The sequence below is a fragment of the Aythya ferina genome, assembly GCF_964211825.1.
Source record: "Aythya ferina genome assembly, chromosome: 2".
Classification (NCBI taxonomy): Eukaryota; Metazoa; Chordata; class Aves; order Anseriformes; family Anatidae; genus Aythya; species Aythya ferina.
The window spans coordinates 79,890,902-79,905,125 of record NC_140297.1 but is presented as its reverse complement, the minus strand read 5'-3'; the positions used below and the strand labels follow the sequence as shown (position 1 = coordinate 79,905,125).

The window sequence follows — 14,224 nt, the reverse complement described above, 5'->3', positions numbered from 1 at the left end:
GTGTGAACCCTCATACCTGCAGCATATCAGCACTTATTCTGATATACCCAGCTCCAGCTATTTGCCCTGCACAACGTTATCATACCTTTTGGTGTGGAGTGAGTGAAGAATGACTCAAAGAGATGATGGAAAATACAGATAATGTTATTTGAAAGGATCGTTCTGGTCTTCACAAGTGCAGAATTGTGTTTTCAAATAACAGCTCAGTCTGGCTACAGTTTGGATCCTTGTCCTGCTGCTGAAGAAAATAAGGTACCCATTTTGCCCAGATTTATGCATATTTTTCATTTATGTACCTGGACTAGCGTCTTTGGTTTCAAAGAACTGGCAGGTGGAAAAAACATCAAACTAAGTATATATATAAAGTCAGTTTATGAGCCCCCATCAGGTTCTAGAAATTAATTCATGTTTTTTGGAGCAGTCTTTGGATTTTTGAGTTCCCCTTGCTCAGCTCTTGTGTGCTTGTGATATTAATGGTTCGGGGTTATGGATGTAAACGTGCCCAGTAACCCTGTATGACAGTCCAAGTTATAATTGCATCAGGAACAACATTTCTCCAGTCTACCACTCTGTTCTTCCTTTGCCATGGTACTACAGGTGGAGGGATGGGAAGATAATTTTAGCTGGCTGCTGATTTGATCATTAAAAAGGCTTCTTAAAGCTACTTTCTGCTCTATCCTTTCGGTGCTGTGCTTAACACCTGGTACCTGGCGGGTGCCCAGACCTAAGGGCAGCAGTGAAGCGTGAGCAGCCCATTTACACTGAGAGGGGTGACCCAGAGCATGGGCTTTGTGCCTGGCAGGGTTTCAAAACACAATATGGAGCAGGATAAGGCTGTGCCATCATTCACATTACAGCTCTATACGTACAGGGTTAGTATATAGCACACATGTTTATGAATGTATGCAGGCTGTGCAGAGGATAAAAGAAAGGAGATGCCAGAAGAAGAGCTGAATGAAATGTAAGTCTGCCGTTCAGCTTTGGTCCAGTTAGTCTAGAGGCTGGGCATGCAGGAGGAACAGCCAGAGCTGGCACAAGATAAGGACCACCAGACACACCAGGGATGTGACCTTTCTGTGGAGAGGGACTGGGAGAGAGCAGGGAAACAGCCGGCATACAGTGAGGTTGTTTGTTTTATTTTATTTTATTTTATTTTATTTTATTTTATTTTATTTTATTTTATTTTTATTCTTGTGCAAGGTAACTGTTCCTGAGCAATGAGAAGAATTGCTGAAATCTCAACAGAATATTTTGTATGTTATGTTCCTTCTGCCGGAAATCTTTCTTCATGTGTGGTTCTTTTATTTCATGGCCCTCTGGAGTAATATCCACAGTCTGAGTCCCTTTGCCCTCTGCTGCAGCTCCTCCTGGCCATCACACAGTTAAGGCGTGTTGCCTTCCAGGAGTCCCGTCTCACTCCTGCCAGAATCAATGATAAAATTCTGACTGCAGAAGCGATCGAGCCCATGGGCCAGATGGGTATTTGTTATCAGAACATTCGAAAGGCTCTTACTGCAATAAAGAGCTATATGAAGTATCTGCTCTAAAGAAAAGTACCAATCTCTTGTCTCCAGGGCATTCATAATCAATATTATATTACAGGTTGATTAAATACCAAGATATTAGAACGGTGAATCTCCAAGTTTAGTTTTGACTTTTCTCTGTTACTCAAAAACAACTGTAAAAATTGTTTAGAGAAATGTTGACAATACCGGAGAACAACAGAATCAAAACAGCATCGTAGCTGCTGTGTCTGAATGTGTAAGCTTGGCTAGGGGGAAATGCTCATCACTGGATCCGTGCCTGGCAGATGCTGTAGGTGTAGAGTATTACATCTTTGTGGGCTAAATATTTTGCCCATTTATCCTGTGATCTGTGCAAGTGGGACGATTTCTGTGTATAGCTTCTTAGGCTGGAACCCAGCATGTGTATAAAAGGTGGGTGCCTCTCAAAAAGCTGGTGGCAGTCGTGGGAAGCCAAATAGGAAGGTGAAAATCTGCAGTTTTCACAAATCTGTAGCAAAGTGTGTGTCTGGTACTGGAAGCTGCAGCTTTGATGCATTGACACTGTGATGAAAAATGGGTAAGCAGGAGACCCAGGGCCATGTGAGGAGGCATGACTACACCAACCATCATCTGGAGCTGTAACACTGGGCTTCTCCCTCTTGCCACAGGACTCTCTTTATTTCTTTAGGCTTTCCGTGTTTGATAATAGGTATTAGGTTCATGTCCATCAAACAGGAGTGATAAAGGCTGGGAGTGGAGTGAGGAGGAGGTGGAGAGAGCCTGGCTCCAGCCTTAAACTGTACAGAGGCAGGGACAGCAAAATGCCCAGCGTTATCAAAGCAAAGTTGCATTTAGCTCAGCGTTTTGTTTCTAAGAGGAACCCTTTGGTATGTGGAGGGAAAAAGCATATGGAATGAGTGACGGTGAAGTGCTCGCCCTCTGTGAGTCACCAGCATGCAGACCTTTAAGAATGCTAAATAAGAAATTGAGCTGGACAATCAGACCCCACTTTCTCCTTCTGCTTCTCCAGCTTCCAAAGCACCCCACTCTTTCCCTTACCAGAGCTGTTTTATTCAGTCCCTTTCTCAGTGTCTTGTTACCAAAGTTAGCATTTGTTCTTTGGGGGTGTTTCTGGTTGTATTATATTTTATTAAAGGAGGTTTGAGAGTTTGTTTGTTCTAATAAGCTGGAGCTGTAATTGGGAAATGGGTTAAGCTTGCTTCCAATTAAGATAATTGACGTGAAAAACCCAATTGCGTCCTGAGAGAGAGAAAGAAATAAGTTCCCCAGCTGAGTTGTGGAAGAGAACAGCTTTGTCTAACAATGTAGGTAGAAGCAGATGTTTAGAAAAACGTGTAAAAGCAATCAGGAGGGGATTTATTCATTTGTTTATTAATTAAGATGCATGCATGAGCAGACAGCCAGCAAAGTTCTGAGTGAAGAAAGGCGAAGTTCTAGCAGGGGGTAGAGAGAAGCTCAATATGGGTGATTATTGGCTTTTTGTACAGTAAGAACCACCCCACTGGGGGGGAGGATTCAGGTTGATGTATCCCCTTGCATACAACTTTCCTATCTGTGTTCCCCTGGTCCTAGTAAATCTCTTCTCTTTTGCTCAAATGAAGTGAGATGCACGATGAGGTCCCATTAGGCCAAAAGTAGATCCACAGCTAGTGTACAGGGGTTTGCGCACTCAGTGCTTAGGCATGGCTTAAAAAATGCATGATGAGTACTAGGGCAATTCTGAGGTTGACAGGGAGTGGCTGGGGACTTCTGATGGTGCTGAATTTTGCTTTCTGATTTGGTGGGAATAAGCAGAGGCTGACTGGGCAGAGAGTGGCTGAGAATCTGTTAGTTGGTATGGTCAGTCTGGAGAAAAGGGAATGCAGAGGATGGGCGTTTGCTAGACAGCCATCTGTGCTTAAAATGGGACAATATTCCATTGTTGGTAAGAAAGAGGGAAGGTTTTAAAGGCTTTGGGTGGGAATATATATATCTTTCTTTTCTTTTTTGTTTTTCCTTTTTTTTTTTCTTTTTTCTCCCCCGTGCCCTATGGTCTGTATCTTATCCTACGAAGTTGGATTTTATTTACAGTGTCAAATGTAACATCATCTGGTATTAAAATTGGAGGGACCAACACTGATTTCACTTGGCTGCTCATGTAAATGATCATTACTGCAATTCCTATGTAAGGATTAAAGCCTTAGTGAAACATATTGCTCTCGTCTTGGGTTTCTTGTTTGAGCTGCCCTTGAAATTCAGCAATGACTGGTAAAACTTTTTTAAGACACTGTAGCCATTAATGGCTCATCTACATAACTTGTCTCTGTGATGACTTTGATAGGATTAATGAATGATGAACTTTCAGCATGTTTGTGGTTTGTGTGTTGCTTGTTGCAGGGTGGAAAGAGGCATTTTACATAGATAAAACTGGTAAATGACTGTCTGAGAACCAGATATGCTTTCTAGCTGAAATACCAGCCTCTAGCTGACTTTCCTGTGATTGAGATGCTCTGTAATACAGTAAATAAAACAAATAATGGTTCCAATTCCTCTTTCCCATAAAGAAAAGTTGTAGGGTCCATCTGCTCTGATGCTGGCACTCAGCCCTCTGTGTATGTGGAGGTCTGCAGAGCCTGGACCACTGCTCAAGCAGTGGGCAACCAGGATTCCTCCTCCTCCTCTTCCTGCTGCTGCTGCTAACATCTTCATTTAAAAGATGGAGCACTCAGTCTGATATTTTCTGAAATCTTGTAGGGCTGCTCTAACACCAAAAGTAACATTGGTAGCCTCTCTGTGCTGGCTCCTGCAAGTGTGTGACCTTACTGCAAGGTCTGGGGGAAAGGAGATGGGTGCAGGGCTTAGTTTCTGTGATTTGGTGTTTGGATAATGAAACAAAAATAAGCAAAAACTTCTAGTTAATATGTAGACCTCTGTATTTATCACTTTATGGTCTATTATTGAGTGTCCAACAAAACTGTTTCTGGGCTAATCATACAGAAGACCTTCTTGAGGTCCACCAAGGATTGCAGGTGGATGTTTAGGTTAACTCCTTTAACCAGTTACAGAAGTTCCTCAGTTCATAAACTACAGGTAGATCTCGGTGTTATACTACTTGCTCTTTTTGGTTAGTAATGCTTTTGGTGAAGTACTGCTTTGCTGTAACTTTTCCCAGTCTGTTCTTTGTCCTTCCATTTAGGAAGGATTTTAAATACGATCAAATTTCTGGAGATGTAGACAGATCTTTTATTTAGGAAATGTTAAAATGAATCATTTTCTCTGGAGGTTGTTCTGCTTATGTAAAAAGATATTGAAAATGACATTTGGACTCTTCTCAAGTGAACCAAGATTTAGTCTTTTTTTTTTTTTTTTTTTTTTTTTTTGGTACTTCATGCAATGAAAGGCAAATAACCGAACAGTGCCACTGTAGATGCTATGATCTTTATATCCTTCAGGGATGGTATTCCACATGCTTTACTTAGGCAAAGCTCCTGCTGACTTCTAAGGAAGCCAGAGCTAGTCAAAATGTGGCTTGTTTTCATAGATTAATATCCTCTTGATAGTAAGCATAACTAATGAATGCTTTCTGAAATTATATCACTCTTTTGGGATGCCTCACTGACCACAGGCTACCGATCCTACTGCTTTTACAGCATGTTGCAAGCCAGGCACTTACAAATGGTGTTTTAAAGACTGAGCCAGTTTACCTCTGTACTTCAAAGTGATTGCAGAATCTTTTTGAAGGCTTAGTGTTACAATTGCTTTGTAAATACAAACCATATCTTGAGAGAATTAGGGAAAAAAAAAAAAGCAAGTTAGAAAAAAACAATTTATTAAGTAGCATCATATAAATAACTTGTTACAAAAATCAATTTGCAAAAAGGCAAATTCATTCTGTCTGTGAGAAATTGTTGTTCAAATTGGTTTCTCATTAAATCCTTAAGTTTCATTTCCCCCTGCTCCCCACCCCCAAAAAAGAAGCCAGTACAGTGAACAAGAAATATAAGGGAGAGAGTGCACACTTGCCATCTGACCATAACAAATTGCCCACCCATGCTGCAGAAGAGATGATCGTTCCAGCATGGATCCCTTTGTAATAGAGGGAAGCTTCTAGGTGTAAATCTTGAAAAATGTTGTCACCTGCAAATGTTCTTCAGTGGTGAGCAGATCCATCCGATGCTCAGGCTTCCCCTACTCAGGGGGACACATCATGAGAGACTGTGTAGCTGGAGCATACCAGCAAGTAAATCTTCCCAGGTGGTGGCACTAGTTTCAATTTATGCTTGGAAGTATTTTTAATTAAAAAAGATCAATACCGAAAAGCATTTATTTTAAGGGTTTAAAAATCACAAATCGCAATAGGAGTTTGCCAGATTGATTTAGCTCAGTAACACAGTTAAGATGCACATAGCATTTATTATAAGGCCTTTTTTTTTTAAGTTTAATTTTCAAAGCAATGAAAGTAATCACAGAATGAAAACAGTACAGTGTTTCTGAAGAGTTTTTATATGTCAAAATCCAGAACAGCTTTGTGTTTGCAGTGTTGTTTCTTTGTTGTGTTCACCTGAATGCTTAATAATACTATACATTTGTTTCCTTAATAAACACTAAAGTAATAGATTGTAGAAAACTAAAAGCTTATAGAAAGTGTCTCCAAGTATATTTACATAAATAGTGCAGTCTCATAGGAAAGGTCAAAAGCCCATGGGAGTGGAAAGGATTTCTCTATGTGCTGGACTTGCATCTTCTTTGTCAAATTAAATTTGCAGAAGGAAAAATTTGGAGTTTGCAGCACCTTTTTTTCCTTTTTTTCCTTTTTTTTTTTTTTTTTTTGAGAGAGAGAGAGAAGACATGCAGAAAACAAAATAAGAGCAGCTTCTGTAAAAGCTCCTTTGAAATCTAGTAACTCTATGTATAATATGACAGCTTTGTGGCTTTTAAGTGCCGTGGGCCTGCCTTGCACATGACTGATTACCTCCCCCTGTCTCCCACCCCCTGCAATTCATTTTCCATTCTTCTGCCTGAAAATCCTGGGTCTCTGACTCTTGAACTCCCTGCAACCCTAGACATGGCTTTTGGATACTGTTCAGGGAAGTGTTTAGTGTGTGACCAGTGCAGGTATGGGCTGAAAAGTATAATATTGCAAAATGATGGGCAGGATCAAGATTGTCTCAGCTGTGCCTAAATAAAAGTGCTGAGAGGACAGGCTGGTGTTAAATCATGGAGTCGGCTGCTGTGTTTTTTCCCTTCTTCTGGAGCATGAAGCTGTAGATATTAAATATACTTTTGTTCCTTTTTTTTTTTTTTTTTTTTTCTTAAATAAAGAATCAACCTCTAAGAAAACAAGTCTTTCTGAAGGCTAAATTGAAAATAATAAATGTCGTGGCTCTGACATTTACTGGGGAAGGCTGCTGTTTCACAGGTCTAGAGGGGCTGGAAAAATACCCTGCCTTTCACAACTTACAAAATAGTTCATACTTGTCAGAAATAGCATAATGGCTGTTAATTTGTCAGCTCTCATTTGACAAGGGAGCTCAGACTGCAGTGTTAATTGAAACACAAATGGGCAGGGGATGGCAGCATCCAGTTGGGATGGTGGCCTTGTAAAACACTTCAGTACTGCTTATAGCCAAATGAAACATGGAGAGATTTGAAACAGATGGTGGCAGGAAGAGGTAACATGATGGTGTCTGCAGAGAGTTACCTGCTCAGAATCACTGTCCATAATTCACTGAAAACACTGCAGGAGGCCATCAAGATATATCTGATGCAGAAATTTAGCACATTTAATAATCAAGAGAAAAGGACTTTCTTCACTAGAAATTTGCATGGAAATGGCCTTGATTTAATTTACTTGGTCTGAAAAAGATGATGTCTGTCTTCCTATCCACACCAGTCTCCCTCTGGCTGTTGTAGGCAGTCTGGAAGTGTAGAAGTGACTGCGCACTGTTGTCCCTGTTCAACACAGTTAAGTCTGACTTTGAAACATGCCTAGCTCCCAATGTTCCCTTTATTATTTCCCTTCTTTTTATGCATACTGTACATGTGCACACATTCCCAAAGGCATTTCTCCCTGTTCCACTTCTTTATGACCACTGTATTTCTGTAGGACTAGAAATATTCAGTTAATGGTTTTTGTTAGTTTATTTCGTGACAGAGAAATGAAAATGTTGTGCCTTATAATGCAGCCCTTTTACTTCCAAAACTGGATCATTTGAAAGTTGCCTCTCCCATTCGTGTTTAACAACTATGAAATACCTTTCCATAGAATGAACTAAGACCTGACAGCTAACAATATAAACAATCATCAGAAAAATATATCTGTTTCTTAGGACAAATTTAAAAAATATTGTTGTTGTTACATGTAGAGTGTTTCTCTTCTACTTGGGATCTTTCCCAGACATTTTTTATAAGCAATAGCTGAAACATAGATAACTTGTTCTTGTGGGAGATTTTTTTTTTCCTTATGATTAGATAGTGTATCCATCCATATCGGGTCTGGGAACATATTGCAGCCCTGTGGTACTGCCAGTCGAGCCGTCTGGAAAATCCCAAATTCCTTTGTTCAGAGCTCACTGCAAGATTTTGCCTTAGCTCTCTTCCAAGGGCCGGTCTGCATGGGGAGGTGTCCTGGCACAATCGTGTCGGCACCGTCTGCAGGCGCGCTGGTTTGCTGCATCTTCACATACTGTTGCTGCTGAGGGATAGAGGGATTCTTAACCTGAAACATTCATTCTTCTGGAATAAAAATCCCTTTTCTGGAATAAAGTGGTTGATTTGGGAGTTGGGATGGAATACACTGTGTTAGAAATGCTATTCTATTTCAAGTGTGGAGATGTTATTGTTCTGCAATAGCAAGGCTGGAAATGTCTCCCTTGTAAACAGGTCCCTGTGAATTCCTCGGTATCTTTTAATAGCTCCCCTATTGTTAGATCAGACGCATTTCCAAATTAAAAGCCAACTGTGTTGCTCATCTCTGCCTGGCTTAGCTAAATTTACTAGTAATGTTTCTTCTCTTCAAATAGGTGTGGTTGTAAGAACAGCAGGCTTAAAACAGCCTTGAAACCCACTTTATAGCCCCTAATCTAACACTTGCTTATCTATAAATGACAATTCTAGCGATGTGTGAAAGCATTGTTAAATACTAATTCTATCATCTAGCACGCTGGCATGCAACAAGGTGCAAAGAAATACTACTGCGAATTTTTGTATCCACTGCAATATGGCACTTTCAATATTTAATATGCAGTACTGATTTTATAAATTGCACTTTGTGGTACTGCCAAGCAAGAAGAAAAGACAGAATTGAATTCTTCTTGCTGTGAGAGGGATGCTAAGTCTGTCTAATTTGCAAGAAAAAATAGACCTTAAAACCTAGATGCATAATAAAGAATTTGAATGGAGTTTGCCTTGAGTTTTCCTAGGAGAATCCATTTGCTATTCAGGCACCATATTTGTGGTGACACTGTATAATTTTATATATAATATATTTACACAACAGGCACAAGAAGCCACTCTGTTATCTACTGTGTCACACAGTGGACAAGATAGAACCAGCTTTCAATAAAAAAATAATAAAAATAATAATAAAAAATAATAATAATAATAAAAAAAGAGGACAGAAAAAAAATAAACTTGAGCTTGAACTGCCACTAACAATCACTAAATTCGACAAAGTCACCATACAAAGGTAGGGAAGTAGTTACAAGGAGGTGAGCAGTCCTCCTGTTGTGGAAGTAATGGGCGCTGCCTGGCGGGGTGCCTGCTACTGTCAGGGCTGCGGCCGGGCTGCCTCCAGCCAGATGGCCACAGTTCCCTCTCCCCGGTGAGCCAGGGAGGTTTTGTGGGGCTGAATATGCTCGGGCAACCCCTGGCCTGCAAGGTTTGGCAGCCACCTCTGCTGTGGCTCACTGGTCTGAGGTGTGGGGAGGATTGGCCTGATCGCTCTCGGCATCCAGCTCTGCCCTGAGTTTTTGAGGCAATTTGCTGCAGGTGGACCTCACAAAAAGGGCGAGGAGCCCCTGAAGGGTACGCTGTCTCAGTGTACGCTGTCTCCAGGGATTGAGCGTAGCCCCAAGCGAGGAGCCTGTGTGAGCACCTCCTTTTCCTACTATGTGTCTGAAAGCCACTGAGAAACCAGGCGGCCTGCTCCTGTGCCAGGGCTGGGGTTGAGGCAGGTTGCCTCCTGGATACACTGATTTCTAGGAGGCTACAAAGGGATAGGCTTTCAAAGATTATCATCTGAAATTGCAGAGAGGCCCTGAGGAGAACAAGAGAAGGGTCTGGCTGTGTCACTGCTGCCGTGCAGGCTCAGCCCTGCTATGCAGTGGAGTTGGGCACCTGACCCCTGAGAGGCCTCCACCAGCGGCACTGGGGATCAGCGCTCCCTGAAATTCTGGCCTCCTCTGCTCTGAAAACCCATCTGAGCTGCAGCGCTGGGCACCTGTAAACCATTAGCTGCCTTGCCCTAAGCCTGCGAGCGTGTGGTGCTCCCCACTGCAAAGGCGTCCTTCCCAGTGCTGCGGGACACCGCAAATCCTGCATTTATGTCATCGTGCTTATATGTGTCTCATGCTCTGGAATCTTACTACTCTCTTTATTTAACTCTCTTGGAGTAATGAATTCCAGGGATTAATTTTTAATCCCTTTTAATTTTCTGTTTATTAACTTTTTTCCCTTGTCTCTTCATGTTTTAAAGTAAATTGGAGCCGTTGTTTAGTTTTCAAACTGATTCACGAAAAATTCGAGGGGAGAGGAGGAAGGAAATAGATCCATGCCTGTAATTCTAGTATTAAATACAGTTTCAAAATAAAATACATTAGATTAGTTATTTATGAGGTATATTAAAAATAAAAATTCTTCTTTCCTTGGCACAGTGCCATAGGCCATATCCCTACTTTGGGTCCAAGAGGTGCTCCTAGCTCCTGGAATTGGGTATGTCCCATGGCTGTCCCTTAGAGTTTTCTCCAACTAGCCTCTCCTAGATCACTGGATTTGAAGAGTAGCCACTGTATAGGTTTGACAACCAACAGAAAGAGTGAGTGGTGCATAAGTCATACGTAGAGAAAATTGTTCTGGCCTGAGACTATGGCATCTTCCCTGCCCTCATCCTTGGACAAAAATTACTTCGCTTGGCAAAGAAGATAAGCACACCCATGGAAAGACGTGATTAAACTGTCACCTTTTGGTGATGTCTTTAACAACCCTGGTTGAGTTGTTTATGAAAAAAAAAAAAAAAAAAGTTATAAACCCTACTTTTCAGGCCATTAGAATGATAATTGATTTTCACTTATTTTTGCATTCAAGGCTTGAATCTGAAAGGGGGTTGGGGTGAAGGGAGCCAAAAAAGCATGAGAAATTACTTCCTCTGGCAGAATACCAGCATTGTCCATCTGTAAAGTATTTTCCAAATGACTTATCTAATTCTTGCAACATCCTGATGAGGTAGGCATTATTTCCCCACTTTACAGATAGCAAAACTGGGCAGAGAATCAGTCAGAAGACACCCTGGCAGGGGAGTTTAGGACATAAAAGCACTCCTTCCTCCTTTGCGCTTGCTTCTTTTGACTCAATGGGTGGCAGTCACCTTGAGGTTACAGCTGCCCTCCTGCACGTGGGAACAGGCAGAAGTAGATGGATATGAAAAGCCTGACTCCTACCTCCCCAGCACAGTGGCCTTCACCACTGAACTGCGGTGCACGTGGAAACTATCACAAGTACAAAGAAAAGCACAGCTATGTTCTGCTCCTTCCTCTAAATTGTGGTTCAATCTGGAGTTGGATTAGATGACTTGTTCCATATCACAAGGCAAGTCTGGGTCAGAACTGGGAAACCACTTAAGAACTGGATTGGGGTTACTGACCACACACACATGCACACACATCTCTCCAGCAATGCTAGGTCAGAAGAATATATACATAGCAGTCAATGAACTATATATATGTGTTTCTATGATTCAGTGCATTGGGGGCAATGGCAAGTTCTGAAAAAAAACACTTGGATTTAAATGACCATTAGGCCTCACTACCCTCCTCATGAGTAAAATGCATTTGTTTTTTTCTCAGCTGACTCTACTTGTATAATAAACCTTCATTCCATCACCACTACTTTTGACTATAATACATAGGTTAAACTAGGGTACCTCATTACATTGGGATGTGCAATACACAATCGACAGAGCAGTCGTCTGAGCTGAATAATCTGAATACAAGTAAAAAGAGCAAGTGAGCTTAAACAGTAATATACTCCAATTTACAATATAAGCAGAACAAGTAAAAATATTGCTCCCCATCTGATCTTTTTTTTTCCCCTCCACTACTGCTGTGCCTGTAAGGTTGGCTTAGTAAACCGGATGCACTAAAAAATAAGAAGTTTGCCTCTTGGAAGCTCATAAAATGATATTAGAAAAAGTTTTCTGACAGCTGATCCACACAGACTGCAGTCATTAGACAACTGGAACCGGTTGGATAGAGAACCCTTTCACAGAGCTGTGGAGAAATAGAAAGAAATAGCCACTTCACATATCTCAATGCTGTTTCTGAAAATGAGGGAGGAAAAAAAAAAAAAGGCAACATATTAAGAGTCTTTGTCACTGTCCATCGTGCCATACATATCTGCCAGCTTTTTAAACCGTGGCCCCCAGTCACTGAGGTAATCATAGTCCTGATCTCCGTCCGTGGTCACCGACTCCAAGGAGCTGAGAGACTCTGCCACAGAACCATTACCTTCGTATGCGTAGGTTGCTAACGAGTCATACGGGGGGGCCGCTGGATCTGTATCGTTTTCCTTTAACCTTTGGTTAATGAAATCTCTGACATCCGTGTTATCTCGTGCTGTCGCAGTCCGCCGTGGCATAAAAAGCGTTTCTGGCACAATGTCTCTGCGCAATTTATTATCGTCTATGGCTTCGGGATTCCTCAGCGTGCCGATATCGAATGCCTGGGTGTCTTCCTCTCCACCACCTTCATCATTATAACTGACAATGTTGTCTCTGATGTCTTCTTTGGAAATAATCAAAGGCTCTTTTTTCCGCTGCCGTCTCAGTGCTGCAAACAGCACCACTGTAACTAGAAACAAACCAACAGGGGGAGAGGAAGGGAAAAGTTAATCCCCAACTCCATTAAAACCCAGGCGAAATGCTGCACCAGTGCTTACATTTCAAGTTTTTCTAAGATGTTTAGCAAAACTGCAGACGTACACATCCAACTTTTAGACTGTGTTCTGTCTGTGAGTACTGTGAGAGATGGGGTGGCATGGGTGGGTACAAGATGAAAGGAGATGTCAAGCTTGCAAGAAGTGGAGTGTCTTTCTGTCAGTAGGCATGTTTTTACCGGAGTCAAACAGCAACTTCATTGCTTGGGGAACAGAATTAGTTTCAGGAGTGCTGGGAAGGGAGAAACGCCTTCCCCAAAACAACCAACCTGCAGTGTTATGTATCTTGGACCTCTGGGATGAAATGAAACCTGTGCTGTGGACAATGCTAGTATCTACTGGGCTATGATAAAAGGTTAGCAAAGCTGCTCTTCAAGATCAGTAAATCTTTCCTCCTCTGGAAACGTTGGAATATGGAGTCTCAGCCAGCAGAAAGTCCAAGCTGTATTAACTTTCCTGGCATGCTTTTACAATGGATGCCACATTAAAAAGTCTGTAGCTTGCCTTAAAAATTACATAGCTTAAATCTTAAAGCCTGCCAACATACAGCAATGGTTTTGTTTAATCTGACAGGGATGAGATTTCTCAAACAGATATCTTATGCTTTTCATTCTAGTTTGTGTAAATTTATACATTTAAATTACAGAGAGGGCAGGAATTCTATCCAAGCCCCCGATTTAAACTTAAGTATTTTTACTCAATAATGATCCATGGTACTGTTGGAGAATTGTGCTATGTTCAATGTTTTATTTCCTTTTGAAGCTAATTTCAAATTTCTTAGCTGGATTCTGTCTTAAAATGGTAATGACTGAGTATTTACAAATGAACAGCAGCAAGAAGCAGGGATGTATTACTACTATCACTGTTGCTTTGGTAGTCTGAGGTCCACAGTGCCCAGTTTTCAGCTCTGCTTGCAAACTCTGAGAAAAAAGACAAATCTTGCTCTTTATAGTTCTTTCAGAGCAAAGCAAAGCAAATCAGAAAACGCCTGAACTCATTGATATGAGATGATAAGGTGGATCAAAGTTATCTTTCATGTCAGCTGTATTTCTAAAACTGTATTTCTAAAATGGTATGAGTCAAAGCACAGTAACTTTAAGACTTTTTTTTTTTTCCCTGCCTGCAGTCCCTTCCTTGTTTGTAACTCTGTTAAGGGCAATACTAAGGACTAAGGATATACCCAAAGCAAAATTTAACTCCATAGAAACTTAGTTTCACCTCACAGACAAAAAGCTGGCTGTTGCCCCCCCCTCCCCTTTTTTTTTTAATGTTTAGTTTGTTTGTTTTTGTTTGTTTGTTTGTTTGTTTGTTTTCATTTATTTATTTAATTCTCTTCCCTGGAGAATTGCTTAGATCTACATGCTCTCTGCAGGTGTGCTCAAGCATGCTGTGAAAGTGCCTCATACTCTTTCTCTACGTTGACTGTAGAGGGATCCTGAGATGATAAGGTAAAATAGTCTAATTCTTACTATGTCTTTACCACAGGAATTGTCTGTTGTATAATACAAGTCAAAAGGAAATAAGTAATGTGGTGAAACTGGAAGAATGAGGAAGACTGGTTCAGATGGTGA

The 14,224-nt window shown here is 41.1% G+C and overlaps 1 protein-coding gene across 4 annotated transcripts in view; it reads right to left on the bottom strand.

Annotated features, from left to right (window-relative positions):
• Positions 1–5,898: 5,898 nt before the first annotated feature.
• Positions 5,899–14,224, bottom strand: part of LOC311431008 (cadherin-6) — a 106,125-nt gene continuing 97,799 nt past the window's right edge. For all 4 annotated transcript variants that reach the window (XM_084508073.1, XM_084508075.1, XM_084508074.1 and 1 more), the window contains one exon: positions 5,899–12,568. In XM_084508073.1, the coding sequence (XP_084364199.1) occupies positions 12,078–12,568 (491 nt within the window). In that variant the 3' untranslated portion in view covers positions 5,899–12,077. The remainder of the gene's footprint in view (positions 12,569–14,224) is intronic.